Source organism: Peromyscus californicus, unplaced genomic scaffold (assembly GCF_007827085.1).
Source record: "Peromyscus californicus insignis strain IS unplaced genomic scaffold, ASM782708v3 Scaffold_11__1_contigs__length_118956290, whole genome shotgun sequence".
Lineage (NCBI taxonomy): Eukaryota > Metazoa > Chordata > Mammalia > Rodentia > Cricetidae > Peromyscus > Peromyscus californicus.
The window spans coordinates 62,138,063-62,165,533 of record NW_026294402.1 but is presented as its reverse complement, the minus strand read 5'-3'; the positions used below and the strand labels follow the sequence as shown (position 1 = coordinate 62,165,533).

Here is a 27,471-nt window from a genome sequence, read left to right as displayed (position 1 = left end):
GACAACCAAAATCAGCCATCACACGTGGGCTGTTCACTGCTCTAGCATGCTCATTTCACTTTAAAAATATTATGACACATAGGCAGTTGGTCTAAATAAGGTTTATTAGCCCAGGTACCGTATGCTTCAAAGGTATCCTTGGTTGCCACGATGATGGCTTCTAACTGGATCACTGGTACTGAAAACATTTTAGTTATTCAAGAAGAGGCTTTCAGTGAAGTAAGCTCATGCGTTGTATGACCCTCTTTCCTGTATCTTTAAGTGATGTGTATCAGCAGCTCCCATTATCCCATGTGTTGTCCTTTTGTTGACTGTGTCCCCAGAGCCTGCTGACTCCCAGTGGTCAGTTTGTTGATGGTGAGCAGATTCAAGGATCCATCTCCATCCAGGCTGTCAGTCACTGGAAGAACTCCTCGTGGGTGGTAATCCAAGGTCATTGCACTGAGAGAGCTAGTGATGATTCTCACTGATTTGGAGAGACAGAGAAACAGACCTCTACCCATTTCCTAAATGGGTACTAAGCAAGAGTAGACATTTTCTATACTGTTTAAATCAATAACAAGGGAACCATCCCAATGGGCCATCTTTGGGAATTACCTTCTTCCATGTACTTCCATTAAAAGGTCCCAGAACTGAAATGTTGAGAGTCCTTATTAACCATGAAGGAGTGAATGAATGTGTCCTTGGATTGTAAGCTCTTCAGAGTTACCCAGTGGAGAAATTGTGTTAGCCAACCATGAATATATTGCTTTGCATTAACTTCAGATTTGCTTTTGATAGTCCCCCTGCAGATACATCCCATACTGAAGTGACAGTCCCACCCCTGGCAACAGTAACCTGAGGCTCCCACCCCTGTCCTTGTTTTTGCTGGCAGGGAATCTGAGGTCTTGACACCCTGATCTGAGTTCCTCCTATGACTGAATGAGTGAGCAATCAGGGTCCTTGTCCTAGTCCAGCAAGGGGTAGTAATGGTTGTACTTCACAATGCCTTTTCTTCTGTGCCTCTGGCTCACTTTCTAAGTTGTGTTCTCCTTTGTAGACTGTCAAGGGGATGCTGGAAAACCCCAATGAACCTGTGAGTGACCTCTCTTACTTCGACTGCATTGAGAGTGTGATGGAAAACTCCAAGGTGAGCCTGTCTGTGTTCGTCACTTTCCTCACTTCGGTGATAAAATACCCAACAGAAGGCAACCCAAACAAGAAGGGTTGGTTTTGGCTTAAATGTGAAGGTACAGCATGATGAAAAGAACATGAGGCAGTCTAGTCACACCACATCTACAACCAGAAAGTGGAGAGAGATCGCAGCTGGTGTTCGGCTCAGTTTCTCCTTTTTATGAAGTCCAGGACCCCAGTCCTATGGATATTGCCACCCACATTTAGGGTGGGTCTTCCCTTCTTAATTAACCCAGTCTAGAAACTCCCTCCCAGACATACTCAAGAGCCTTATTTCCTTGCTGCATCTAGAGCCTGTCAAGTTGACAATTGGTATTAACCATCACACTGTCTGTGCCAAAACACAGATATCAACACTGCTCCTCAGTGGGGAGAAATTGAGAAAGACTTTGGATGCACCTACTTCACCACTGGGTGACCCAATATGGTGACCTCACCACTGGGTGGCCCAGTATGGTGAGACCTTGTCATGTAGTACTTTGCTCAAGTGTTCCTCAACACTCAGGGTATTGCAGAACCATGTAGAAAGTTTGGGAAACACCAGTTGCCAGGCCCCAGCCCCAAGATTTGAGGTACATGCATTTCTGAGGGGTTCTCCGTTCTGTCTCTGTTGTCTGGGAACCCTTCCTTGAGAACCACTGATGGGTCTCACTGTGAATCCAGTCATGTGTCGTCTATACTGGAGGCCGAACTGCTGTGGAAAGTCGTCCTGTGACCTTGGCTTTCATGAAAGGCCCTTGTTAATATTTTCTTCTATCCAATGATAGCATACATTTTTGAGGGGAGTAAACAGGGGTTTTGAGTGGTTGGGAAGAGAAGTATTGAAAAACTACCATGGCTTCTAGGCCTTCCTCCATCTTTCCTCAGTAAAATCTGACTCCTTACTGTTTAACTGGCTGATGGTGGTAATTAGAAAAAGCAATGGTAAGAGTCCTTTGAGGAACAAGAATGGAGGAGAATGCCTAAGAATCAGAAAGTGACAAGGAGGTACCAGAGAGACAATTGGGGTTGAACTTTTGCCACCTGGCCTTGGTCCTGGTACTCATACATGCTGGTTTCCAGTTTCCATCACTTCCATCTTGGTGAGCCATCTGTCTTGATGATGTCAAGAGGGCTCAGTTTGTGTTGGGCTAAGACAAGAATGTCCTGTGTTCATCAGCTTTCATGGAATAAAGGGCTATCTAAATGAGGGTACATATGATTTAAATACTTAAATTCAGGCTTTTTTGTTTTTTGTTGTTTTTTTTTTTTTTTTTTTTTGAGACAGGGCCTCATGTAGCTCAGGTTAGCCTTGAACATGCTGTATAGTCAAGGATGACCTTGAGCTTCTGATTCTCCTGCCCTCACCTCCTAACTGCTGGACTTGCAGGCGTGCACCACCGCAGCTGGTTCCTTTGGTGGTGGGTTATGTAACCCAAGGCTTCATGCATGCTAGGCAAGCACTCTGCCACCTGAGTTTCAGCCCTGCCCCAGGAAGGGCTGCTTCTTCAAGAGGGTGGGAGAGAGGGTGAAGTACTGTATTTACTAGCTGCTTTGCTATGCACATCTTTGTGTAAGCTTGATTGTTTTGTATATAAGAAATTATAGTAATTTATTTTGTTTCCTCTCCAAAATTGCTTATTGTCTCAGGAAACGGTGTCACATTTGATACACTGTAGTCTCTCACCCAAGGATGAACACTTTCTACTCCATCATCTATGGCCCTGGAGCGCAAACTCTCCTCCTGGCACATACCAAAACCCACAGAGGACAAGACACCAGATTTGGGATAAATGCTCCGCTCTACCCATGTGACCTTCTGTGTGATCTTTAGAGGACATTTGACCTCTCTAGGCTACACACTGACTGTGAAAATCCTTATCAGCTGTTAATGAGGCCAAAGAAAGAACTTGCCAGTGCTTTTCAAAACAAGTTGAACTACTTAAAATGTTTAGGGAATAACTTTAACACAATTCTATGTAAATTTTCAATTGATAAATTAATCGTGCAAGGAACAGTATGTCTTCTACTTTCTGGCTAGACTCTCAAGTCTAGCTCCCTGGGTATGATTTTATGCTCTTGGGAGTAAGTAGTTCTCAGATTGGGCCGTGTGCCCATGAGAGGCTTTATATAGATTCTACCTGATCATCTGTGTGTAGTGACTGTACCTCCTGGAGATACTGATAACCTTTGGATGCAAGGCTTTTACTTTTATTCTTTATTTATCTTCATCAGACAAAAAACGGTAAAACTCTCTTGACTCTCTCTTGGGCACAGTAAAGGCAAAGGTGACACACATTTTAAATTAAGTAGCCTTGAGTGTTAAAGCCGCAGGGTAACCTCCTGCAGCCCTGGGTTGGAGTAGAGCTCAATGATTGGTTGCTGTTTTTGCAGGTTCTGGGCGAGTCAATGGCAGGGATTTCACAGAATGCCAAGACTGGGGACCTCCCTGCCTTTGGGGAATGTGTGGGGATCGCATCCAAGGCTCTCTGTGGCCTGACCGAGGCCGCGGCCCAGGTGAGAGCCTGTCCCCTGTCCATCTGTTCTTTCCAGCTCGTGCCCCTAGGACATAGCACAGCCCCTTAGGGAGACCTGCTTCAGCTCTTCCAGGCACTGATGCAGGCACCATGGGAAAGCTGATGGCTTCTGGGTGGGAGGGGCAATACGGGCCGGTGCTTCCTTGCCGGAGTAGGGAGGGCAGTGAGCCTCTGTGAGTACTGCAGATGGAGCAGACAGAGGTCAGAGGCAGCTTTTTAAAGCCAGTGTTCGTTGATGGTTAACCTGAACTTGGGAGATTTTACTTCAAAATAAACATCCCTAGTTGGAAGAGAATATTCTCAACCTTCACCCTTCCCCTCAAACCGCACAAGCTCATCCTCCATTAGTTATTTCCTAGCGCAGCCAAAGGGAGACCCAAAGAAACAGCCTTTTCTGGGAGTGTCCTATTGGGGACCCAATGCTATCTTGTTGCTTTTTGGGGTTTGGTTTGTTTGTTTCGTTTTGTGTCATTTTCTGAGTCGTCCCATTCTTCTCACTCAGCTACCTAAGCTAAGAGTCTAACTGATACTGGAAATAGTAACCTAAACAAGGACATGTTAAGCTCTGTGTTAGGAAACCTTTGGGTAGCAAAGGCCCTAGGATGGACTGACTCAGGAGCTCCTTGTATCAGTCTGCACCAGCTTTCTTTTGCCTCTTCTGACCAGAAGCCAGAGTCAGCTTCACATTCAGGGCAGGTATCCTCATGGTCATATGATGGCTGCCAGAAGCTGTGTGGGCTACCTCCATCCATGACCATGCCCCACAGAAGAGCAGCTCAAAGGCTTTCTCTTAAGAACAAGGAGGCTTTGTTCCCTGATGCCTGCAGCAAACTCCTGATGGTATGTCAAACTGGCATAGGCCTGTCTGTCACCATGCCCTCACTGGTGAGAGGGACAGGCTTCCTTTGATCAGTTTGCACTAAGGAGTACCTGAGCTTGCCAGCTGTAAGTACACTGCGGACCATTGTCTCCCATTGGCTCGTGGAGGAACGTGGAGCCTGAGGTGTGCTTTTCCTTTTCTTCTTCCAGGCTGCATACCTGGTTGGCATCTCTGATCCAAACAGCCAGGCAGGCCACCAAGGCCTGGTGGACCCCATCCAGTTTGCCAGGGCTAACCAGGCGATCCAGATGGCATGCCAGAACCTGGTGGACCCTGGCAGCAGCCCATCGCAGGTAACGAGGAAAGGATGGTGGGGTCTATCATCTCTTAGGCTTCTCTGGATGGGTGGTGGGAGATGGAGAAATGAGCGGAGAATGCTTCAGAGCTTGCAAGCCCACATGACTGCAGCTGTGCAGACACTGACTGACCTCGTTCCTTTTCTGGTGATGTGATGAAACGCCCTGACAAAAAGCAACTTTGGGGAGAAAGGGGCTATTTATTTTACAATTCTGAGTTTCAGCCCATCATTGAAGGGAAGTCAAGGCAGGAACTTCAAGCAGCTCGTTACGTCAAAACACACTGAAGAGCAAAGAGAGCACATGCATGCCTCTGCTCAGCTTGCTTTCTCTGTTCTTACACAGTTCAGGACCTGAACCCGGGGAATGATGCCTCCCGTTTCCAGGCATCAATGAAGGCCATCAAGACAGTCCCCTATCAAGACAGTCCCCTCAGGCATGCCCGTTGAGACTCTCTTCCTGGGTGATTGTGGGTTGTGTCAGGTTGACAAATGAACTTGCCCTCACGTTGACCAGAAGAGTACTGCAAATGTGGAAAAGGCAGGGATATGCAAATGCTTACAGATAGGGTTCTTGGACACAACAGAGTGAAGCAAAACAACAGAATTCATGATGCGGTTCACCACTGTTTATTGATAGCTTGTTCTCTACTCAGCACTAAGAAGTCTGTGTAAGTGAGATCTGACCTTTGCCCCCTTTGGTTCTGACTCCATTGGGGTGTGATAACAAGATAAAGGATTGTTCTAGTTCCTGTTGCTGTGATAAAAAACTGAACAAAAACGACTTGGGAGAGGAGAGGGTTTATTTCAGCTTCCGTTTCCGGGTCACAGTCCATCATAGAGGGAATGTCATGGCAGAAACTCAAGTAGAAACCATGGAGAAATGCCATTTACTGGCTTGCTCTCTGGCCTATGCTCAGCTTGCTTTCTTACATAGCCCAGGCCCACCTGCCTAGAGGTGGTTCTGCCCGTAGATTGGCTGGGCCCTCACACACCAAGTATCAACCAAGACACTCTCTCAAAGACATGGCCACAGGCCAGTCTGGTTGAGACAGTTCTTCAGTTGAGGTTCCCTCTTCCCAGATGACTCTATAGGTTATGTCAAGTTAATAATAAAAACTAACCAGGACAGGGATGCCTCAGGGTAAGTGTGACAAGTTTTCTCAGGTCACTTCAGAGATGACGGCACTGAGTCAAGCCTCAGAGTTGAGGTCAGAATCCACAACACAGAAAAGGAGCCAAAGAAACATTTGAGGAACAGAGAGTGTGTATCACATACCTTAGTGCTTCTGGTGTCACAGAGATCTGGTTACATAGGAAAGCAATATGTACTGAAAAGAAAGAGGACCGTATGCTGTGGGGTACCAGAGGCAGCCTTGTGGGTGGTGTGCCTACTGTGAACTTAGGCCAGCATTCTTAAAGCAGTACAAGAATCCAAGAAGACTGTACCAGGGCTTACAGACCAGAGTGTATAATCAAATGCACCTGAGCCCTTTCCTCCACCAAGGGAAGTCTATGGCTTCAAGAGAGTACCTGAGTTGAGGGTGAGGATGGAGTTGATAGATAGTCCACAGACTCCTATTCACTACCTACAGCTCTCCTGAGGGGGAGGAGGGAGTGGTGGATCTCAATGCTTATTGTACCCATCTAAACCTGTGTTCTCCAAGGAGTTGGCCACTAACAAAATGTAGCTATTAATCATTAGAAAAGTAGGTGGTCCAAATAGTGATTGGCCTGTAAGTATCTGGTGCATGCCAAATTTCAAAGACTTGGCATGAACAAAAACTTATATTGCAATTTGTGAATTGATTATGATAAACTATTTTGGATACAGTGAGTTAAATAAACTGTATTACTTAAATTAATTTCTCTAGTTTTTCTACTCATTCTAATGTGCCTACTGGAAAACTTGAAATCAGATGTCTTAAGTCTTGGCCGGGGGCCTGGACTCGGAGTTCCAAAGACTAGCTGACCGTATCCCCTTTAAGCCTGGGGCCCAGCATGCTCCTGCTGCAGCACCTCCTTCCCTTTTCTATTTTCATTCCCCCTTGCTTCATGTTGCATGCTCTTTTCCTTCCTCGGGGTGACTTGAGGGACAGCAGAGCTGGACAAACAATCCTGCCTAGATTCTAGACCAGTGAGTCGCCGAGAAACCCTGGCTCCTGTGCACTGAAGTGCGTGGTGCCCACACCCAACCCCGCTCCATGCTTTGTAGGTTCTGTCGGCTGCCACCATTGTGGCCAAGCACACCTCAGCCTTATGCAACGCCTGCCGCATCGCCTCATCCAAGACGGCCAACCCTGTGGCCAAGAGGCACTTTGTGCAGTCAGCCAAGGAGGTCGCCAACAGCACCGCCAACCTGGTCAAGACCATCAAGGTGGGTCACTGTATTGCAGGTCTGGTTGATCCCTGTGCAGAGCTGAGAGAGGAGCAGGGCTGCGGCTTGATCTCCTCAGATACACGAGTGGCAGGTGTATCCTGTAAGTCATGAGTGGTGAGGAGTTGCTTACTAATTAGGAGTTATTCACCAGGAAAGCCCAACCAACTACATCTCCACTCACCTCCTGATTCTGTAGGGAGGAGCTTAGGGCCTGAAACTAGGGGCCTCTCTTAGGGCTGTTTTTGGTATAGCTTATGTATACTTAAACTGTTTACTTGGGTGGTTTTGAGTGGCCTGGTAGAAGGTTCTGGTTTTGCTGGAGACTTTAGAACCAAGAGATGATGTGGAAGGGAAAGGAAATGGGAAATTATAAAACAACTGTGTTTTTAAACATCCCTTTGGAGCTGGAGAGATGGCCCAGTGGGTATCTTGCCTTACAAACATGAAGGCCTCAGTTCACATCTCCACACTCGTGTCAAAGCCTGACACATTAGTGCACCTCTGCATTTCCAGCACTCCTGCAGCAAGATGGTTAGCAGAGGCAGGAGAATTCCTTGGAAGCTCACGGGCCAGCTAGCCTGGTTGGTGTACATACTGGCAAAACAACACAAGAGATCGTGTCTCAAGAAACAGCTTAGAAGGGGATGACCCACACCTAGAACTGGCCCCTCACCTCCACATGTGCACACACCTAGAACTGACCTCTCACCTCCACACGTGCACACACCTGGAACTGGCCCCTCACCTCCACACATGCACACACCTAGAACTGGCCCCTCACCTCCACACGTGCACACACCTGGAACTGGCCCCTCACCTCCACACATGCACACACCTAGAACTGGCCCCTCACCTCCACACATGCACACACCTAGAACTGGCCCCTCACCTCCACATGTGCACTGTGGTGTATTCATGCCCACACTGACATGTACTAACATGCATACACATACATAATTACTTAAATCTCCCTGTGACATCCATGCTGTCTATAAATGGTTTTTTGTTTGTTTGTTTTAGCATCAACTTTTTAAAGATAGCATTCTGTCTTCCTGAAAAAAAAATCATTATTGTGTGAAAGTCCATGAGGACTTGAGGTGTCGGGGGAGACAGGGCTCCCTTGCAGTGATTTGAGTTGACCAGGCAGTGGTCTTTGTAGGTGGGTGCTCTAAGCTAGAGCCGTGCACATATCAGGGAAACACATTGTGGGAAAACAGCCAAAACCTGGACAGCAAACCACAAACACACAGCCCGGTATTATCTCAGTCCCCTCCCCCAGCCTTCAAAGGGACATTGTCAGGAGAGGCATGGTACAAGCTCTCTGTGAACCTTGCTGTACTGAAGGGAAAGGGGCTGTTCATTTTTTTATGATTTTGGATGGTGCGGGGGGATCAAACCAGTGGCCTTGTGCATGCTAGGTAAATGAAATGAGGACATGACCGCTCCAAGGTATGGTTGAGGAAACAGTTTTTAATTGTAGATATGAAGGAGAGAACAGCCAGAGGCATCTGGAAGAGTTCAGACTGAACGTGGCCACATGGGGCGGAGCAGGAAAGGAAGAGAGGCGAGAGAAGAGGAGGAGAGAGGGTAGTCGGACCTAGAGAGGAGCCGAGAACCAAGAGAAGAACTAGGAGAAAGCATGTCTCATTTGGCACGGTTATATAGGAAAGAGAAGCTGAGGGGGGGCGGGGGGAGTGACCCCTCTGGGCTACAGGGCTAGGGAGGTTTGGGTAGGGGGCATGGTGAGACAAGCTGAGAGGTGCCGCAGGTACTGAGTGAGCCTGAAAGCCTTGGTGCATCTTGGTATGCTGATGGACATCCCAGTTAGCTATTTGTTCCAGGTAGGCACTTGCTGTACCACTGGACAACACCCCCAGCCTGACTTCAGTGAAAGGGTCTCTGTAGCTCGACCTGGTTTTCTTTGTGCTGCAAAAATGGCTGCACAATCCCATGGAGAAGTCAATCACAGAGTGAGCCTCACAGAGGCCAAAGGAAGGAGCATCCATGCAGCCTGCAGCAGCTGGAAGCTGGCTGGTGAGAGCCGGGCCAGTTCGCCCAGTCAGCAGCTCCAGAGCTGTTTCAACAAAGAGTCATTTTCAAAACAAACAAAAGCCCCGTGTGTTTGAAAGCAACAAGAAACTGGATGGAAAATGAAGGAACAAATTAAATCCAGCGTCCTGGTGTTCTGGGATCCTCGTGGCAGCTCATCTCCCTTGCCATCACAGTTCATGACATGAGCAATTAACAAGCTTAGGTTTTTAAGTCTGGATTTTAGGCTTTATGTGTATCACTCGTCTCATCCACACAGATAGGCTATGTTTATCATGCCCATTTCGCTGATGGGAAACCGGGACACAAAGAGGTTAAGTAACTGCCTAGGTAAAGCAGCCAGTAAAGGACTGATGAGAATTCAAGCCGGAGCCCCAGAGCCCCTGTTCTCAGTCTTGGCATGCTGCTGGGCTCTTTGGAACAGAGGCGATGAACTCATCCCTCCTGCCTGGGGTTAGCCCTGGCTGTGTTTACAGAGCATGAGTGTAAGTTTGGGGGCCAGGGGTGGAAAGGACAGTGTAGTTAAAAGCTATGATGTCATTGTTGCTTGCTGCATAATTAACGTTTTCTAGTTAAAAGTCGGTGGGTGGGGGAAGACTTTAGAAACTGCTGCAGCCTCTCTCTCTCTCCTGCAGCCTCTCTCTCTCCTGCAGCCTCTCTCTCCTGCAGCCTCTCTGTCTCCTGCAGCCTCCCTCTCTCCTCAGTTTTAAATTCTGGTCTGTCTGTTAAGATGGAATCTTCTTTCACATGCCCCTCACAGTGTCAACCCCTCTGCAATTCCCTGCAGCAGATAAGCTCTTGTGACGGTCCAGAAGATAGGCCTGTGGGCAGCATCAGAGGAGGAGAGCCCAGCGATTACAATGTGGGGCACATAAAGCCTGTCGCCCACGAGCATCACTGCAAACCGGCATCACTATAAAGGGAACAGAGATGAGCCTATTGCCCCAGCGTGCCAAAGTGGGCCCAGAGTTTTCAGTTCCCACTGTGTGGTGGGGGTTGCTGGCCAGTCCTCAAGCGTTGCCTTTCACTCACTAATCAGAAAATGGCAGAGGTCACCTCCTTAGTGCCCTCGCTCTGTACTAAATGCATTTCCTATTTGAAGGAACGGTTAGGTATCCTGTGAAACAGAAAAACCAGTGGATCCTTAATTTCCTGAGTAGTCCAGAGAGCTGTGTCACAGCTGCATTTTTTGCTGTCTTAGGCTCCTTAGTGTGTGTTTGATTTGCACCATGAGGCTGTGCCCAGACATACGCCCAGCTGCCGCACCCTTCCAGCTATGACGAAGGGAGCAAACAGCATGCCACTGAGACCTTAGGTCTCTACTGATGGCATTCCTTAAACTCCCCAAGCATAGCCCAGCGAGAACTCACTTCAATCTATCCCCTACCAGGGAGGGCTCTCAATGCGGGGTGAGCTGCAGGAACACCGGCTGAGTTTCTCTCTCCATCACGCTCATTACCTAGCCTTGAATCAGATGTGTGGAATGGAATGTTATTTTAAATGTGCAGCCACTCAGGTTTGAGTGCCAAGTGGAAATTATGCAACCCCAGCTTTTGTTTTGCTGAGAAGTTGCAGTTTGGCCTTGTCGTTCACCGCAGGATTTTTGCAATTAGGCACTTCCAGTGAGGGCCGCAGACACCCGATCCGGCTCTCTCTAATTGAATTTGACTTGGCTGTAAGTATATTTTCCTGGTCATCCTTATGTTTGGACTGGTAAGGTAGAGTCCTTCAGATCGGAGTGGGGACCCCTCTGGGACATCTTAGGCCCTGCTGCCTTGGTTGTTGCCTAAGGTCTGTAGGAAAGAAACAAGTTGGCGTCTCGGGTGATGGTTTGAGACATGACAGCAAGTAGCAGAGTGACTGAGTAAATCGTGTCGTTTTTCAAGATGCTAGTTTTATTGGGGAAAGCAGGTGGGCATTCAGTGATCTTTAACCCCTTGAGTCCATGAATGTTTTCCCCACATGCCTGTGAGGTTAGACTGAAGACTTGAGGAGGAGCGGGCTCAGGGGCAGGGAGTGCTCTTTTCCCCATGGTTTTGAATATACAGCCCAGTGAATTTACCCCTTTGGTGGCGAAGGAGACGTTCTGTGATATGAAATGGGCACAAGGAAGCAGCTGTAGCTGCTCAGCATTTCACTGTGGCGCTGACTTGAGTGGCCACTTCACTTAGGCTGGCTCAGTCAGACCCAGTAGAAGCAAAATTTGGAAGTGAAATAATAGCTTTACAGATCAGCCTTGCTAATGCCCAATGCCTCCTTTTGGGGAAATAGCTTTTCCCTTTTGAAAGCCAAAGCAGGAGAGTGATAGGTTTCTGCCGTAGCCCATGTTATTCAGTGCCGTCCTGTGAATAGCAATGGGCTCCATGAGATGTGGTTTGTAGGATCTGTGCTGAGCCAAAGAAATCCTCTTGGCATCTCATTGGTCCATGTTTTGAGGCTGTACCACTGAGAACTGTTCCTTCAGATTTACCTTGAGTCATCTTTTCAGTTTGTGTAAGTTCAAATGAGGGTTGATGACCTGGCCAGATGTTTTCCATCCTTGCAGACAGAGAAGGAGGTAGGAAAGGAGCAGGCCTGAGTTTGGAGAGGTGAGAGGAAGAAAGGAAACCATGTCATTTCAGCACCTAGGCAAATGCAACTTGTGGAACTGCCCAAGCTCCTTGGTCTCCAAAGTTCACTCTGACTATCCTCCTGCTTCACCCATTTTCTTGGCTGGGACCATTTGTATCAGGCACCTGCCAGGTGGCATCCACCACCGCGCCTCCCACTGGTATTCCCAGCTTGCTCTGTGTCTTGATAGCACCCAACCTCAAGGAGGCTATAACATGAATAGCACAGTGAGGTCAGTGCTTGGAGGTAACCCTTTTCCATATGGCCAGGGCAGCAATGTGGACTCAACATCTAGTGAGTACAGGAGGGCAATTAGAGGTGGGCCATGCATGTGAGCAAAAAGTAACAGGCATTTGTTAAGGTCTCCAGTGGGCCTCGAAGAATGGTTGAATTGAAGAGGTTAGAGCAGGGTCAGGGTCTGTTGGGTGAGGGAAGCCAGGCAAGCTAGGCACCGTAATTACTGAGGATGGTAAGTGAGCAGGCTCATGGGAATGAATGCCTCTGAAAATATTAGCATTGTGGCTATCTAATTATTATCCCAAGCTGCCAAGGCCTGGCTGGAATGCCGTTGTTACTCAGAAGTAGCCTTCAGACCTATAGTGCCTGCCTCCTCTTGCCTTACTGAGGAACAGCTCACTCCCACCTCAGACCCAGCTGCTCAGATACTGCCAATGCCTCCGGTTTGTTTGTTCACTAATTGTCTAAGTAGGCTTTTATAGATTGCTCATAAGGATTAAATTAAAAGTTTAATTGGTCATTTAACAAGGAAATTTGCATTCTTCTGCGAGCGAAACTGCCTTCTCCATGAAGCCTTCTGCTAGAAGACAGGGCAGTGGCGCTCCTTCACAGGCTGCTTTGTTGAAGAGGTGGAGTCTGAGCTTGGAGAAGCTGGACCTCAAGGGTTAACCCTTTGAAAAGGCAGCTTGACATGTATCCCAGGCCACATCTGGATCCTCACCAAGCTGGCCCTGAATCCACAACATGTCTGATCACTCAGTCCTCTTGTGGTGTCTGCTGCTAATTAAATACAGATGAGGCATAAAACGTGGAGAGGAGAAACACATCATGTCGAGAGCTCAGTGAATTGTCTCAAGCTGCACATACTGAGTAACAATAGCTAGATTGAGAAATAGAACCTAACCAGCACCCGGAAGTCACCTCTGCCCTGACTTTTGTGTCCCAGCTCCTCCAGAGTGTCACCCAGCTTCTAACACCCCAGTTAGTTTTACCTGTTTTTTTACTTTCATGAATGGAATTGTGCAATAGGTACCCTTTTGTGTGCGACCTCCTTAACTAGATAGACCAGTGCGTGTGTGCGTGCGTGCGTGCGTGTGCGTTAGGAATTGCCCATTTGTTTGGGTAGGTCTAGTCTATTCTTTTGCATTGAATTCCATTGTCTTCATTCCAAGATGTTGGTCTTACAGGGATAGGAGAGCTTCAGATGTAGAACTTAGGAAAGCTGGAAGTGTGAGGGATTGGAGATTTAACTCAGGGGTAGATTCTGGTTTTCATTCCCCGAACTGAAGGAGGGAGGGAGGGAAGGAAGGAAGGAAGACAGGCTGGGCAGAAGTGTCACACCATGTAAAGGATCTTCGTCATTTGTGAGGGAATGGACTTAGTGGAGAGGATTCCATCTCAGAAGTGGAAGAGAAAGTGGCTTGGCAGCCAGGTGTGACAACAAGACTGCTGTTCTAACTGCACATCTGGACTGTTCCTGAGGATGGCTACCTGGGCCTCCTGGTCGGCAGCAGGGATGGATCGCTCCAGTTGCTTCCTACTCGTTGAGGAGTAGTATTCCCGTTGAACCATCCTCTCTTGTTGGGAGGTAGCTGTTGTGCCTTAGGAATGGAACATGTTTCTCAGTGGGATGAACTCTCCATTTCTTTCCCATCAGGCCCTGGATGGGGATTTCTCTGAAGACAACCGCAATAAGTGTCGGATTGCTACCACACCCTTGATCGAAGCTGTGGAGAACCTGACTGCCTTTGCATCAAACCCTGAGTTTGTCAGCATTCCTGCTCAGATCAGCTCTGAGGTAGGGGAGTCTGCAGCAATCGGAACTCTAGAGTCTAGGCCAATTCTGTAGGAAGTAGAATGAGCAATGGTAGTTAAAGCTCCAGAAGACCTGGTGTGGGCGCCCTCTGGACTGTGTTCCTGTAGTAAGCACAGTATTCTGCAGAACTAAGTAGTGTGCACTATTCTGTGTTACTATGGATGGTACTTCGTGCACAGTTGCTAAGCTCAGTGAATGTCTATCTTTTAAGAAATAATAGCTTGATACTGAGAATAATCTCTGTGTCTGGGATTGGGGCCGATTCATTCATGAAGTGCATCATACTCCAACATTTTATTTAAGAAAAGAAATATAGCCAGGCGGTGGTGGTGCATGCCTTTAATCCCAGCACTTGGGAGGCAGAGGCAGGTGGATCTCTGTGAGTTCGAGGCCAGCCTGATCTACAAAGCAAGTTCCAGGAAAGGTGCAAAGCTACACAGAGAAAACCTTTCTTGAAAAACCAAAATATATATATTTATATTTATAATTTCAGGAAAAAGCCTGGGCCCACATTGTCCCAGTCTGGACCCTTTCTGCTAGCTAGCTTCCTTCTGCAGAGCAGAAGTACTGACTTGAAGAATAAGACTTTCTAGGGCCCAACCTACTGGTCTCTGCATACTCACCTTCTCTGTTGCTTGATCTTAGGGCTCCCAGGCACAGGAACCAATCTTGGTCTCAGCCAAGACCATGCTGGAGAGCTCATCATACCTCATCCGCACTGCACGCTCTCTGGCCATCAATCCCAAAGATCCGCCCACCTGGTCTGTGTTGGCTGGACATTCCCACACCGTGTCGGACTCCATTAAGAGTCTCATCACATCTATCAGGTCAGTTTCTCATCTAGAGAAAGTTCCCAGCCTGCACCTGAATAGAGCAGGAGGGATTATGCCCATCCTGTAGTGCTGATCATTACTGTAATGGCTAATCTTGATAAAGAACTTGACACAAACTAGAGTCACCTGGGAATTGTCTCCACCATCCCGGCCTGTGGGTATGTCTGTGGGGCATTTTCTTTATTGATGATTGATGTGAGAGAGCCTAGCCCACGCACTTGTGCTGTTCCTGGGCAAATGGGTCTGGGCTATATAAGGAAGGTAGCTGAGCAAGCCAGTAAGCAGCATTAGTCCATGGTCTCTGCTTCAGTTCCTGCCTCTAAGTTCCTGTACCGAGCTTCTGCCCTGACTTCCCAGTGAGATAAGAGGAGTTTTCTTTCCTCCCCAGGAGGTTTATTACAGTAACAGAAAAGCAAACTAAGAAAATTACAGTCATCTCTTTCTTCTCTCTTTTGAGACCCATGAATAGTACTGGCCACGATAACAGTAAATCTAAGCACCTATTATAAACCAGATATTATTCCATATACTTTACCTACATTGCCTTTTCCGATCATCACATCTTAATTTAAAGTAGATATTATCATTGTTTCCATTTTAACTACTGTGAAGTTTTGGTCAAGGGAACTTAAGAGATGTTCTCATGGGCACCCGAAGGTTCCAGTCCCAGCCCTTCTAACCATCACACTGAATTATCAACTTGTAGGAGCTTAGAGAGCTCTACTATTCAAGTTCTTTTAGACTAATAATGAGACAAAAAGAATATTCTACAGCCTATACTAACTCTGGGTATTTTGACCTTCTTGGTAATACCCAAAGGCTGAGAAAACGACATTTCTCAAGTTGAGAAGTTAGTATCCTACAACGTGGAATGTGTTTGTTTTCTTAGTTACAGCATTTTGCTTCTTAATTGCTTCTGAAGCTCAAAGCTATAATTAACTTTTTCTTAATGTAGTGCAAAGACAAATCCTCTGAATACTTCAGCTCCTCCTGCAGCCCAGGAGCTTGTGACTCGTGTGCACTGTGGAACACTGAGTGTGTTTGCACTGTAAATGGTGCTGCACTTTCACTCTCAGTGGCTGGAGAGATGGCTCAGTGGAGAGAAGCTGGCTGCAGAAGCATGAGGGCCTGAGTTTGAATAACTAGCTCCATATAAACAGCCAGGCCTGGGTGTGTGCTTGTAGTCCTAGAACTGTGGGAGACAAATACATGAGGATTGATGGGCCTGCTAGCTGCCACACTAGCCCCAGCTTCAGAGGGAAACCCTGTCTTAAGGCACGAACACAGAGACTGATCAAGTAGGACACTTGACTTCCTCTTACAGTCTCCATGTGCTGATGTTTGCAAGCACTTGTATACAAATGGACATACAATGCACACACACACACACACACACACACACACACACACACACACACACACACAACTTGTTTTACTTTAGTGGAAAGTGGAAGAAGCACCCAAGTGCAAATTGCTTCCTTTACAATTGCCTATTATTAGCTTGCGAGGAAGGGCCAGATTCCATTCTTCCTGCTAGAAATATGTCAGGTACAAGTGTTAATTAAGAAATGCGTGGGCTGTGTACCAGGCTTTGCTGAGCAAGCCTCAGAGATGCACTGCTTAGTAAAGGTGATCATGTCGAAGTGGGACGGAGGCTCCTTGTACACCAGTGGAGGAGCAAGATGTGACATGTTTAAGCCTTATGTACTTTTGTTTGGTTTCTTCTGTCCCTTTTAGGGACAAGGCCCCTGGGCAGAGGGAGTGTGACTACTCCATCGATGGCATCAACCGCTGCATCAGGGACATTGAGCAGGCCTCCCTGGCAGCAGTCAGCCAGAGCCTGGCCACAAGGGACGACATCTCTGTGGAGGTAGGCTGGAAACTCCAGAGGAAATGGGAGGAGATGTCTCTAATGCTGGAGTGCGATAATGGACAGCCCGCCCCTGTGGCACCAACCAGGGAAGTCAGGCGAGGGAGTAGGCCCAGTGCTCAGAAGAGAAAGAGGACGTGGGAAAGAGCATGCCAGCTAGGAAGAGCGTTCAAATGAGGCTGTAGGAAAATGATCGCTATTGGGTAATTCTGTGTCCTAAGGTGGACTGCTGTGTTCAGTTGCACAGGTCCGTGCAGGAGCAGGCCTGGGTATGCAAAGCTTGAATGCTTCTCTCTGGCCACATTTTTGTCTTTGCACTTTTTGGGGGCAAGTTTGACATTAAACTCTAATGCATTTGATCCCATCCAGAATGAAGAGTTGTGCCCTGAGTTATTCTTTATCTCATATGTGTGCATTGGGGGGGGGGGTGCTTAGCATCCTAAAATTTTGGGCCACTTCATTCTTTCACTCCGTGTGTGTTATACACATGTGTATATGGGAGTTCTCACCCATGTGGAGCTGGAGAGCTCAATTGCTCCTCTATCTATTTTTTTTTTTTAAAGACAGGTCCTCTCCAGAACCTGGAGCTTACCCTCAGCTAGACTAGCTGGCCAGTGAGCCCTTAGGATCCCCCACTCCCTGTACTTGGGTTATAGACATGCAGGTCCTCATGCTTGTATATCATACGCTTTACCCCCTGAGCATCTCCCCATCCTCACTTTATCTGTTCTTTGTGGTCTCTCTTGCGTTGCTTGTTACCCATACAAAGTTCGCAGTCCATACTTATTTCTCTGCTAAGAGCACAGTACCCAATATTCAGAAAGCATTCCGTTTACATGAACGGTGTGATGACCTTACTGCCATAGAATTTAGGCATAATGGACTCTGTCCCTGCTCTCTACACAGTGGACCTAGAGCTAAGCAATGCTCATTTTCATTAATGGAGCTATCTGTTCTGCTTCGGCTTCACACACACACACACACACACACACACACACACACACACATACACACACACACACACACACACTTCCAGGAAATGAGGAGTAGGACTAAGCATAATAACCATGTGAAAAGCTAGAATTACTCTTTTAAGCCTGTTCTTCAAGGGGAACATACATACAGTGAACACGCATGAAGTGTGTGTGTTGATGACTTGTCTTTAAGGAGCCCCCAGGTCATGAAGTCAGGTTTGGTGTCACACACCCTTAATCCCAGTACTCAGCAGACAAAGACAGTTCGATCTCTATGAGTTCGAGGACAGCCAGGGCTACTTAGACACTACCCTCCCCCCAAACCCCATAACCATCACCCCAGAAATGCCCCCATCTCCATCCCTTCTAAACTACATCCTCTGCCTTATCTCCCCCAATAAGAAGAAAATGTACCCCCTTTACATCCAAGGGCCTTCATTATACAATATTGAATTTAACAAACCACCTATCGTAAAACACCAAAGGGATTCTCTGGCATTCTTGTCCATAATCACGTTTAGTGTGTAAGGATAGCTAAATAAGGCCTTTGGACTCTAGGGAAGCTTCTCTCTGCCTGCCCATCTCTCTAGCTCTTTTTTGTTTTGTTTTCAAGCTTGCCCCTTAAGCTTTTTTTTTTTTTTCCCCAGAGTGAACTCTGCCTGAAGCCCTCGTGCTCAAGTATACCATGGTTCTGTGGCAGAGTAACAAACACAGGAAGGATATTGTCACTTTATTAAATAACATGTGGGATGTACATCTATCTCTAAGATGCCTAGTGCTTTTATCTATTAACCTTGAACCTATCCAGTTCCTAAGGTGATTTTGAGAAGCGGATGGGATTTCTCCTGCTTCCAGTTAGTCTCCAGCTTTGAGTTCCTCACCCCACAACCACCCCCTCCCAACATTGTCAGCTTCCCTTTCCTATCTCCTAACAGCCTGAACTCATTGCTTTGGCGCAGAGAGGTTAAACCATCTCGGACCTGATGAGAAATACCTCAGGAGTGTCATTTCCAATATTTGCCTACAAGCCACCAAGGACAGTGAGCAGAGTCTGACTAAGCTCTGCATGTAGCCCACCTGGTGTCTTCATGATGCACCCTCAGGGACGCCTTCAGAGAACTGGTCACATTTTCACATCACCTTTTCCTTTCTCTTTACGTTCTGAGAACACCAAGACCTGGATGTTCCCACAGTCCCCAATGAGCTGTCTCCATTTGGACCAAGTTGTCTCTCCTTGGAAAGTACAGCTATTCCACATTCCCAGTAATCATGCTATATAACCTGCCATGCAGACACCACCAGCATCAGTTGCCAGTGCTCTGGGAATGAAGCCAGTGAGAAACACTTCTCTCAGGCTTGCCTCATGGCTCATCTGAGGAGAGAGAGGGGAATAAGGCAAGCCAGGGCATGGAAGGTCAGGGGAGCATCCAGACATTCTGATTCCATGCAGGTCCCCTTGTCCTTCATAAAGGGCTTTTCAGAATGACACAGCGCCGTAGGGAACTATTGGCAAATGACCTTGACAATTCTCTCCCAGGCCCTGCAGGAGCAGCTGACCTCGGTGGTCCAGGAAATCGGGCATCTTATTGATCCCATTGCCACAGCAGCTCGAGGGGAAGCCGCCCAGCTGGGACACAAGGTACCATGCAATCAGGGAATCCTGCTAAGAGAGAGAGGGGAAGTGTGTGTGTAGGGAGGTGGGCTTGCTCCGGCTGGGTCCTCCAGATGTGGAGGAAATCCACATCTGGACAAAGCAGGCAGCAGGGAGCCAGACCCACCCATGGTCTGCTCGCAGGCTTCCCTCCTGGTCTTCAAGCGCTCCTTTCAGATGCACCCAGAGAGGTGTGGGGAAGTGTCTCAAGGAAAGTTCTTGCTATGCGAGCATGAGGACCAGAGTTTGGATCCCCAGCACCCACATAGCTGGAGGCAGTGATACACACCTGTAAACCCAGCACAGAGGAGGCAGAGGCAGGAGGATCTCTGGGACTCATAGGCCAGTCATTCCAGCCAAATCTGCAAGCTCCAAGTTTAGAGACCCTATCTCAGAAATTAAGATCAAGGGACAGATGGCTCGGGGAGTAAGAGAACCCAGTGTGTAAGCAAGGAGGCCTGAGTTTGAATCTCTAGCACCCATGTCCAAAGCCCAACATTGCTGTGTGTGCCTGTAACCCCAGGGTTGTGGGGCAGAGACAGGCAGATCCTGGAGATTCAGTGAGAGATCCTTTCTCAAGGAAATAAGGCAGAGTGATCAAGGAAGACACTAGACCTTTTCTAGTCTGTCACATGTGGAAATGGTCATACAGACCCAATCATACACATGCACACACACCTCACACACAAATAAAATAAGATGGAGAGCAGTTAAGGAAAATACCAGGTATCAGTCTCTGGCCTCCACATGCACCCAGATATATGAGTGCAGACACGCACATGCACATAAAGGCACAGCAGGTCAGCAGCAGCCCCTCTCACGTCTCTGTAAGATAACCTAATGAGAATAGCAGAACAGAAGTATTCTTATTGCTGGCCAGGAGTCCCTTCTCAGTTAGCAGCAATGACTAGTATTGTTCTTTTTTTTCCGACACTGCTACTCATACTTGGGCTTGTCCTCATAACCCCCCAACCCTTGCTTTGTATGTGACCCGGTGCCTACTTGTGTGTGGTGGTCTCTCTCTGCGTACATCCCCAGAACTTTCATCCGCCTTTCCTCCATGTGGTGGGAAAAAAGCCTTAATGAAGACACAGGCTAAAGACTTGTATAGAAATACCCTCAATGGGAATCCTAGCAGTGAGTTATGACTGCACAAAAATGAAGAATTAGACAGCCATCGGTGCTGGTTTGTTTTATTAGAGTAGGACTAGATGGAGCCAGATACAAAAATATCGTCCTTGAACTATTAGGTAGAGGGCTGTCACTCTATCACTCTCAGACTTCAAATATGTCAAAAAGCAAGAAACAGATACCGAGCGATGAACTTCTCAAGTCTGAGAGCAGCAGGACTAGACTACAAATTAAAGCATGAAAGGCGGCAGAGAGAAGAGGGTAGGAGCCTAGAGCCAGGCTGTGAAGTGAGCCCAGTCCCCACCTCATCCCCACCCACCTGCCTAACTTGTGCCTCAGTTTCTCTTCATCCGGATCTGCCTCTTAAAATTAGGGCAAGATTAACTAAGGAATTGGATGGGAAACATTTGACATAGAGCTAAAAGCACAGGGCATATGCCTGATAAATATTTGTGACATTTGGCTCTAGGGTACCCAAATGTCCAGCATATATACATGTATTGCATGTGTGTGGCATGGTCCGCCAGAAGGAAGTCTATCCTAGGGCAGTAGGTAGCTGTCTTGATCTGTTTTGCTTTTGTTCTTTTGGTTGTGAAGTTCGGTTTAGTTTGGTTCGGTTTTAGCACTGGTGACCATACCCAGGACCCCCTCACACATTAGAAAAGTGATTTATCACTGAGCTGTATTCCCAGCCCCTTGACAAGCTTTTTTATTTTCCCAGGGTGAGCCAAACAAAGCAGTTAGACAGTGGTAAAATCAGTTTGCTCTCATTCCGCTCCCGAGGTTTGGTCCAGTGCTCGGTGGCCACACCAGTTGGACTGTCTACTGCAAACCTTGCAGAGTCTCTTCATCTCACCCCACCTCACTACCGTCTCCTTCTTCTAGTCCCCGTCCCCTCTGAACCTGTAAGATGTCCTTTATTCTTAACAGTTCTTACTTACAAAACAGACAATTTATAAAATTGGGTACGAGTCTAGTGTCTACCTCTGAATCCCAGAGTGAGTTTCTTACCATATACGGAGAGGAGATGGAGGATTCCTTGAAGGAAGAAAACCCAAGCAATAGACTGTTGAATAGCGCTTATTTTTGAAGGCAAGTTATAGCCAAATACGTCTTTTCCTATGAGTCATCCCATCCCTGCTCCAAACCCCCTTCTCACCAAGAGGCCCCTCCAGAAGGAGGCCTGAATTTACATGATGTATCCGGGGTTTCTCTTTCTTGAAAGGTGACACAGCTGGCAGGCTACTTTGAGCCCTTGATCTTAGCTGCAGTCGGTGTCGCCTCCAAGATGCTGGACCATCAACAGCAGATGACAGTGCTGGACCAGACCAAGACCCTCGCAGAGTCCGCCCTGCAGATGCTGTATGCAGCCAAAGAAGGTGGAGGAAACCCCAAGGTATGGCTCAAGGCATCAGGGCTGCCTTGGGATTCCAAGTCCCTCCTGTGTTGTCTTTTCCAGTCTAAAGGAGAAATAACCCAGTGACTTTCCAAACAGGTGTAGCTGAGGGTTATTCACAAGTTCCCTTTCCTTGGTAGGCTATGTAGGCAGGAGAGTGCATGGTATGCTCATTGTGGGAATGGAGGCAGTACTCTTAAGAGGTCCCTGCTAGGTGTTGACGCCTAACTTGCATGAAGGAACACCATTTGCTTTCAGTGAAGGTGGTTTCTGTTCTTCTTATAGAATGGTGATTTAGTTTACGTACTTGTTTTTGCAGGGTTGGAGGGCCTCGTACATGCTAGGCAAACACTCTTACCGCTGAGCTAACTCCCCAGCCCAAGAGATGCTAATTTAATATAACAGTGCTCCCCCCACCACCACCACCACCACCACCCTGTCTATTTGTAAGAGGGACATTTCTTCAGGAAGTTTCTTTTAAGAGCCAGGCATGGATGGCAACAGTCTGTCATGGATGACTGACCTCGTGCCACATTTTGCTTCGAACTTAAGAGGTGGTAACAGGGCATGAAGAGGTGGCTTAGAAGAGCACTTGCTGTTCTTACAGAGGCCCTGGCTTCCGTTCCCAGCACCCACATCAAGTATCTCACAACACCTATAATTTAATGCCCTCTTCCAGCCCGTATATACATGGTGTGCATGCATATACTTAGGCTCACACATACCCAAATAAATAAGTAACAACTCGGAATTACAGAAGAACGTGGTGCCTGTAGAAAATTGTAAGCAGTCTGGTTGATCTAGAATACACAGATGAGGACCACAGTTGGACAAGTTGGATCAAGATGTGCTGATGCATCTCATCTCCTTTGCTAAGGAGTCTGACCGTTCTGTAAGTCGTGGGAGCTAGTGGGGACCATTGAACAGGGAAATAGCACCACCTGTTCTAGTCTCTTTCTGACCCAGAGCAACTTAGAGGAGCAAAGAGCTTATTTGGCTTACACTGCCAAGGCAGTCCATCACTGAGGGAAGTCAGGAAGGAACTCAAGGCAGGGAGCTGGAAGAAGCAGGAACCGTGGAGGGATGCTGCTTACCGGCTCACTCTTTCCTGGACTTGTGGACTTGAGCTCAGCTCGCTTCCTTACACACCTGGAACCACCTGCCTAAAGGTGTGCGATCCGAAATGAACTCGGCCCTCAGTTAAGGAAATCCCTCACAGACATGCCCTCCAACCAGTCTGATAGAGACAGTTCCTCACATGAGATTTTTGAAGTGATTCTAGGCTCTGTCAAGTTGACAGCTAATGCTAAGACAGACCCATATTTGATTTTATTACTTAGGTCCATCTCTCTCTCTCTCTCTCTCTCTTTCTCTCTCTCTCTCTCTCTCTGCCCTCTCCCTCCCTTCTCTCTCTCTCCCTCCCTCCCTTCTCTCTCTCCCCGCTCCCTCCCTTCTCTCTCTCTCTCTCTCTCTCACCCCTCTCTTTCTCAGAAATGACCTGAATGCCTTTGTAGCCCAGGGATGGCCTCAAATTTGTAATCCTCCTCCCAAGCCTCCTAAGGGCTGAAGTAACAGGCTTCACCTCATCACCCCAGAAACAGACATCAAGTCTGCTCCTTTAGACCCTTTGCTTAGAGGCCAAAAAGACCACATAATTAATCGACTTAAATGTTATTGTTTGGGGGAATATTTATTAAGCTTTATTTGCTGTTGGTTTGGTATTGTTTATCTCATTTATAGAAGAAACAAAGTTAAAATGTTGCCAGACTGGTAGGTTGGCTCAGCTGGTAAAGGTCATTGTCACCAAGCCTGTTGATCTGAGTTCAGTTCCCAGGACCCACAATGTTGAAGGAGAAAACCAACTCCTTCAGTTATCTTCTGACCTCCACCCATGTGCTGTGGTATGCAGGGTCTCTCTCTCTCTCTCTCTCTCTCTCTCTCTCTCTCTCTCTCTCTCTCTCTCTCTCTCTCTCTCTCTCTCTCTCTCACACACACACACACACACACACACACACACACACACACCACGCATACACTAAATAAATGTACAAATTTATTTTAAATAAACACATAATAAAATGTTGTTAAATAGTCACCAGTAGTTCTGATTTGGTAAAACAAGCACTCCAGGGTCTGGATCAGACATAAAGGGTTCAAATCCCAGTGCTGCCTCTTGCTAGCGAGTTCTTCATTTCTTTGTCTCCTCTACTGAGCAGTAAGGTTGATTATGAATGCCTCCTGATAGGATCTGGATGAGAGTGGTGTTTTAAAACAAGAATGTGAGATGTAGCTCAGTTGATAGAGCACTAGCCTAGCATCCACCAAGCCCTGGATTCCATTCCCAGCACTGCATAAACTGTGAGTGGTGACACACACCTATAATCCCAGCCCTTGCAGGGAGGAGGCAAGAGGATCAGAAGTCACGGTCAGTCGTTCTTCAGCTACATAGGGCGTTTGAGGCCATTGAGGGCTGACACCCCAGGCCGATCAGACCAGTAATAAAACAAGACACCAAGGCATGTGCATGCGCCCTTGAGCATCTTCTGGGTCATCCCACCCCCATTCTCTTCTATAGAATTCCCTTCAAGTTTGCTGCATGCAGCACCCCAGCCAAGCCTTATCCCCTCGGGATTATCTGTTGTCCTGCCCCACCCCTAAAGTTTTGACATCCATTCCTACACTCCTGTAGTCTTCTCCCATTTTCCATGCTGCTCCGATGTCTTTGCTTGCCATCCTGGCCTTTGTAGTGGAAGTCCCATCCGGAAGGAAAAGGCTCCTTGGAAGCCGTCCTCAGACACGTGTCCAAGAAAGAACAGATGTGGTTTTTCTCGTGTGCGAGGAGCAGTAATAAAGAATCGCTCCAGACCCTAAAATAATGACTTCATTGTTGGCCTGCTCGCTTTGCTTCCTAGAGGGCCGCTGGTTGTTAAAGCGTGATTTCATTGAGATCCCGCTACGTCTTTGGACGTCTAAAGCTAGTGTGCTCAGCCAGCCCACAGTGTATGGACTGGGGCCAGGGCTGTTTAAAGAAGATGAAACTTGCCCCTGGGCTTTGGAGCAGAAGGCCATGGTGAGGAAGTCATGCCTAGGGATGCCACAGAGGAGGTGAACTCTGAGCTGACACTCTAGAAATCTGTAAAACTCAGATATGAAGCGCATGGGCTGAGGAGACGGTTCAGTCAGTAAAGTGCTTGCCACTCAAGAACAGAGACCGGAAGTTCAGACCCTCAGCGCCTGCCTACAAAAATGGGCGGCGCAGTACACGCAGGTGGTCTCCGCCCCGGAGACCTGAGGCTCGCTGGCCAAAATAAGGTGGAGAGTGACTGAAGATGACACCTAAGGTCAGCCTCTGATGTCTACACTCGTGTGCACATGTACACATGCACCTACACATACATCCCCACACATGAACATGTATACACACACAGGAGAGAGGAGAGAGAGAATATGAATAATAAAGAAGAGCAAACCTTCTAGAGACTTCCTCAGCTCATCTCCGGGGCAGACAGTGAGGTAGTTTATTTCTGGGCTCTCCAAGAGCAAAGATGTTTACTGGGAGGGAGGTTCAAAGATCATTCTGTGCTTCACTGAAGCTTTCCCTGAGTTACGTTCTCATTTCCAGAGTTGTTAAGGTCAGACCCTGGCTCTACTCCTGTCTATGGCATCCTCGATGTCTGCTCCCAAGTGGCGGTGTGCTGACAAGCTAGGTTTGGCACCTGCCCTCAGTGAGCCAATTGAAGAGACAAGGAATGGTGAAAGGCGGAGAATAATTTATTCGTCATAGCCACATTGGGAAGAAAAACAAATCGAGGGGTCCAGTAACTTCCAATTCCCCAGTGTAGGTTTAAATTGAGGGCAAGAAGGATGCATAGCTAAGCAATCCAAATCCTGGTGTGGTCCCGCCTGTCATCACTGCCTGGGCTCCAGTCTCTCCAGCAAGGTGGTCTGACTAGTCCAACCGTGAATTCTCTTCCTGGGAGACAGCTTCCCTCTGGACTTGCACCAGGACTCAGCCTTTGCTTTTCCCAGCATGAAATTCCTGGGGGAGACTCCAGTTTCCTGGGGAGCATTGTTTCAATAGTCTGTCGGCCAGAGGAAGGGGCACAAACTCCTCTCCATAGAACAGCTCCACCCTTGTTAAGAGTTTGCTCTCCGGACACCTGTGAAGGCCACAGGTGGAAAGCAGGCCTCTGGTTGGCAGTGGTTCACCTCGCCCCTGAAACACGTGTTGAGCTTTGATGTGGTCATGTAGAGTTGTGTCAATAGAGTTCTCATGGCAGCCGAGATGTCAAGGGAAACACCCCCTCTGTCTGACCTTGTGTAATGAGAATCTGTGGGGTTAGAGGCTTTCTCTAGAGAGTTCTGCACAGGAATACCACCTTGAGGACTCGGAGCAGAATAAGGCCATGAAGTCAGCTATGGAACTAAATCATGAACTGACTCAGTTCCATCCCAAAGGCAGAATAATGTGTGTCCTGACGAGTGTCCCGAGGATAGCTGTGTGAAGCCTGTTTGACATCTTCCCAGATACTACATTTGAGAAACTCTTCTTGTTTCCCAGACCCATGGCTCACAGTGCCTCTTCATGGAGTTCTTTGATTTAAAAACAAAAACGAGGAGTTCCCCTTGTCTATGTCCCACTGGCTTCCCTTCCTTCATATTCACCAAAGTAAAGATGCAGTATCTTGGGCCTTTGTGGGGGCCCACACCCTGGAGTTGGGCCAGGATAACCACAGCTGTTGCCCAGACAGACCCGGTACTTGAGGACAGTGTGGTTGTGATGTGTAAGTCACTGGCATTAGGTTACATTACACAGGGTTAGATAGAGTTTCCTGCTGGCCTGCCCTTCTCATGCATGAGGTGTCTGTACCTGTGTGGTTCATCAGACTTCTAGAGCGTGGACTTCTTACAGTCCTCCCATCTCACTGAAAAGGAAGCTGAGCCCTGCCATGTTGCTAGTCAGTGGTAGAGCCAGAACCAGAACCTAGGTTTCCTGCACCCATAGCTTAGCTCTTCCGTCTTCCCGCATGTGAGCTATCTGGTAGGGAGCCCTGCACCAGCATTGTTTCATAGCCATTCACTAATTCACTTTGAGCCCCTATTTCCACCCTTGACATTGGCAAGTCCCCAGGATGCTGTTTGAAGACCATGTGGTTACTCGGGTTTTACCTGCAGAGCATCAGCCCTTGGAGGACGTTCCTCTTCTAGTCTGCCAGTGTGCAGCAATATAACTTATCACCTAGTTCTACAGCCCCGTGTGCTCTCGGCAGATTTATGTCTCTTGTATGTACCTACCTACATTCCGTAATCCAGTTTATTTATAGAACGAGAATGGTAGTGTGCTGGGCAATGTTGAAGAGAAGTGCGTTTGTTATGAAAACATTTTTTCTTTGTATTATGGATTTTTAAATTAAATGTGTCAATTTGTGTATTTAGGAACCTGTGGCATTCTCTACCGTTCTGAATACAGCAGCATATAAAGCTAGTCTGGACAGTTTGGTGTTGCAGTTTTCTCTTCTTATTGTAAAAAGGGATTACGTTTGATTCTGCAAGTAAATGTATGAAATCAGGGAAAGGAAACATTTTGAATGTATTAATTACATGGTTGTGTTTCTGGGGGGTGATTCTCCTGGGGCTTGCTTGTTTGTCTTCAAAAGTCT

At 47.5% G+C, this 27,471-nt stretch overlaps 1 protein-coding gene across 5 annotated transcripts in view; it reads left to right on the top strand.

The window, feature by feature from the left end:
- Positions 1–27,471, top strand: part of Tln2 (talin 2) — a 426,813-nt gene that overhangs the window by 335,823 nt on the left and 63,519 nt on the right. For 4 of the 5 annotated variants that reach the window (XM_052713262.1, XM_052713236.1, XM_052713254.1 and 1 more), the window contains 9 exons: positions 1,040–1,129; positions 3,547–3,669; positions 4,719–4,862; positions 7,080–7,241; positions 13,798–13,938; positions 14,602–14,783; positions 16,527–16,659; positions 19,171–19,272; positions 21,641–21,811. In XM_052713262.1, the coding sequence (XP_052569222.1) occupies positions 1,040–1,129; positions 3,547–3,669; positions 4,719–4,862; positions 7,080–7,241; positions 13,798–13,938; positions 14,602–14,783; positions 16,527–16,659; positions 19,171–19,272; positions 21,641–21,811 (1,248 nt within the window). The remainder of the gene's footprint in view (positions 1–1,039; positions 1,130–3,546; positions 3,670–4,718; positions 4,863–7,079; positions 7,242–13,797; positions 13,939–14,601; positions 14,784–16,526; positions 16,660–19,170; positions 19,273–21,640; positions 21,812–27,471) is intronic. The other variant, XM_052713268.1, reaches the window with a different exon arrangement.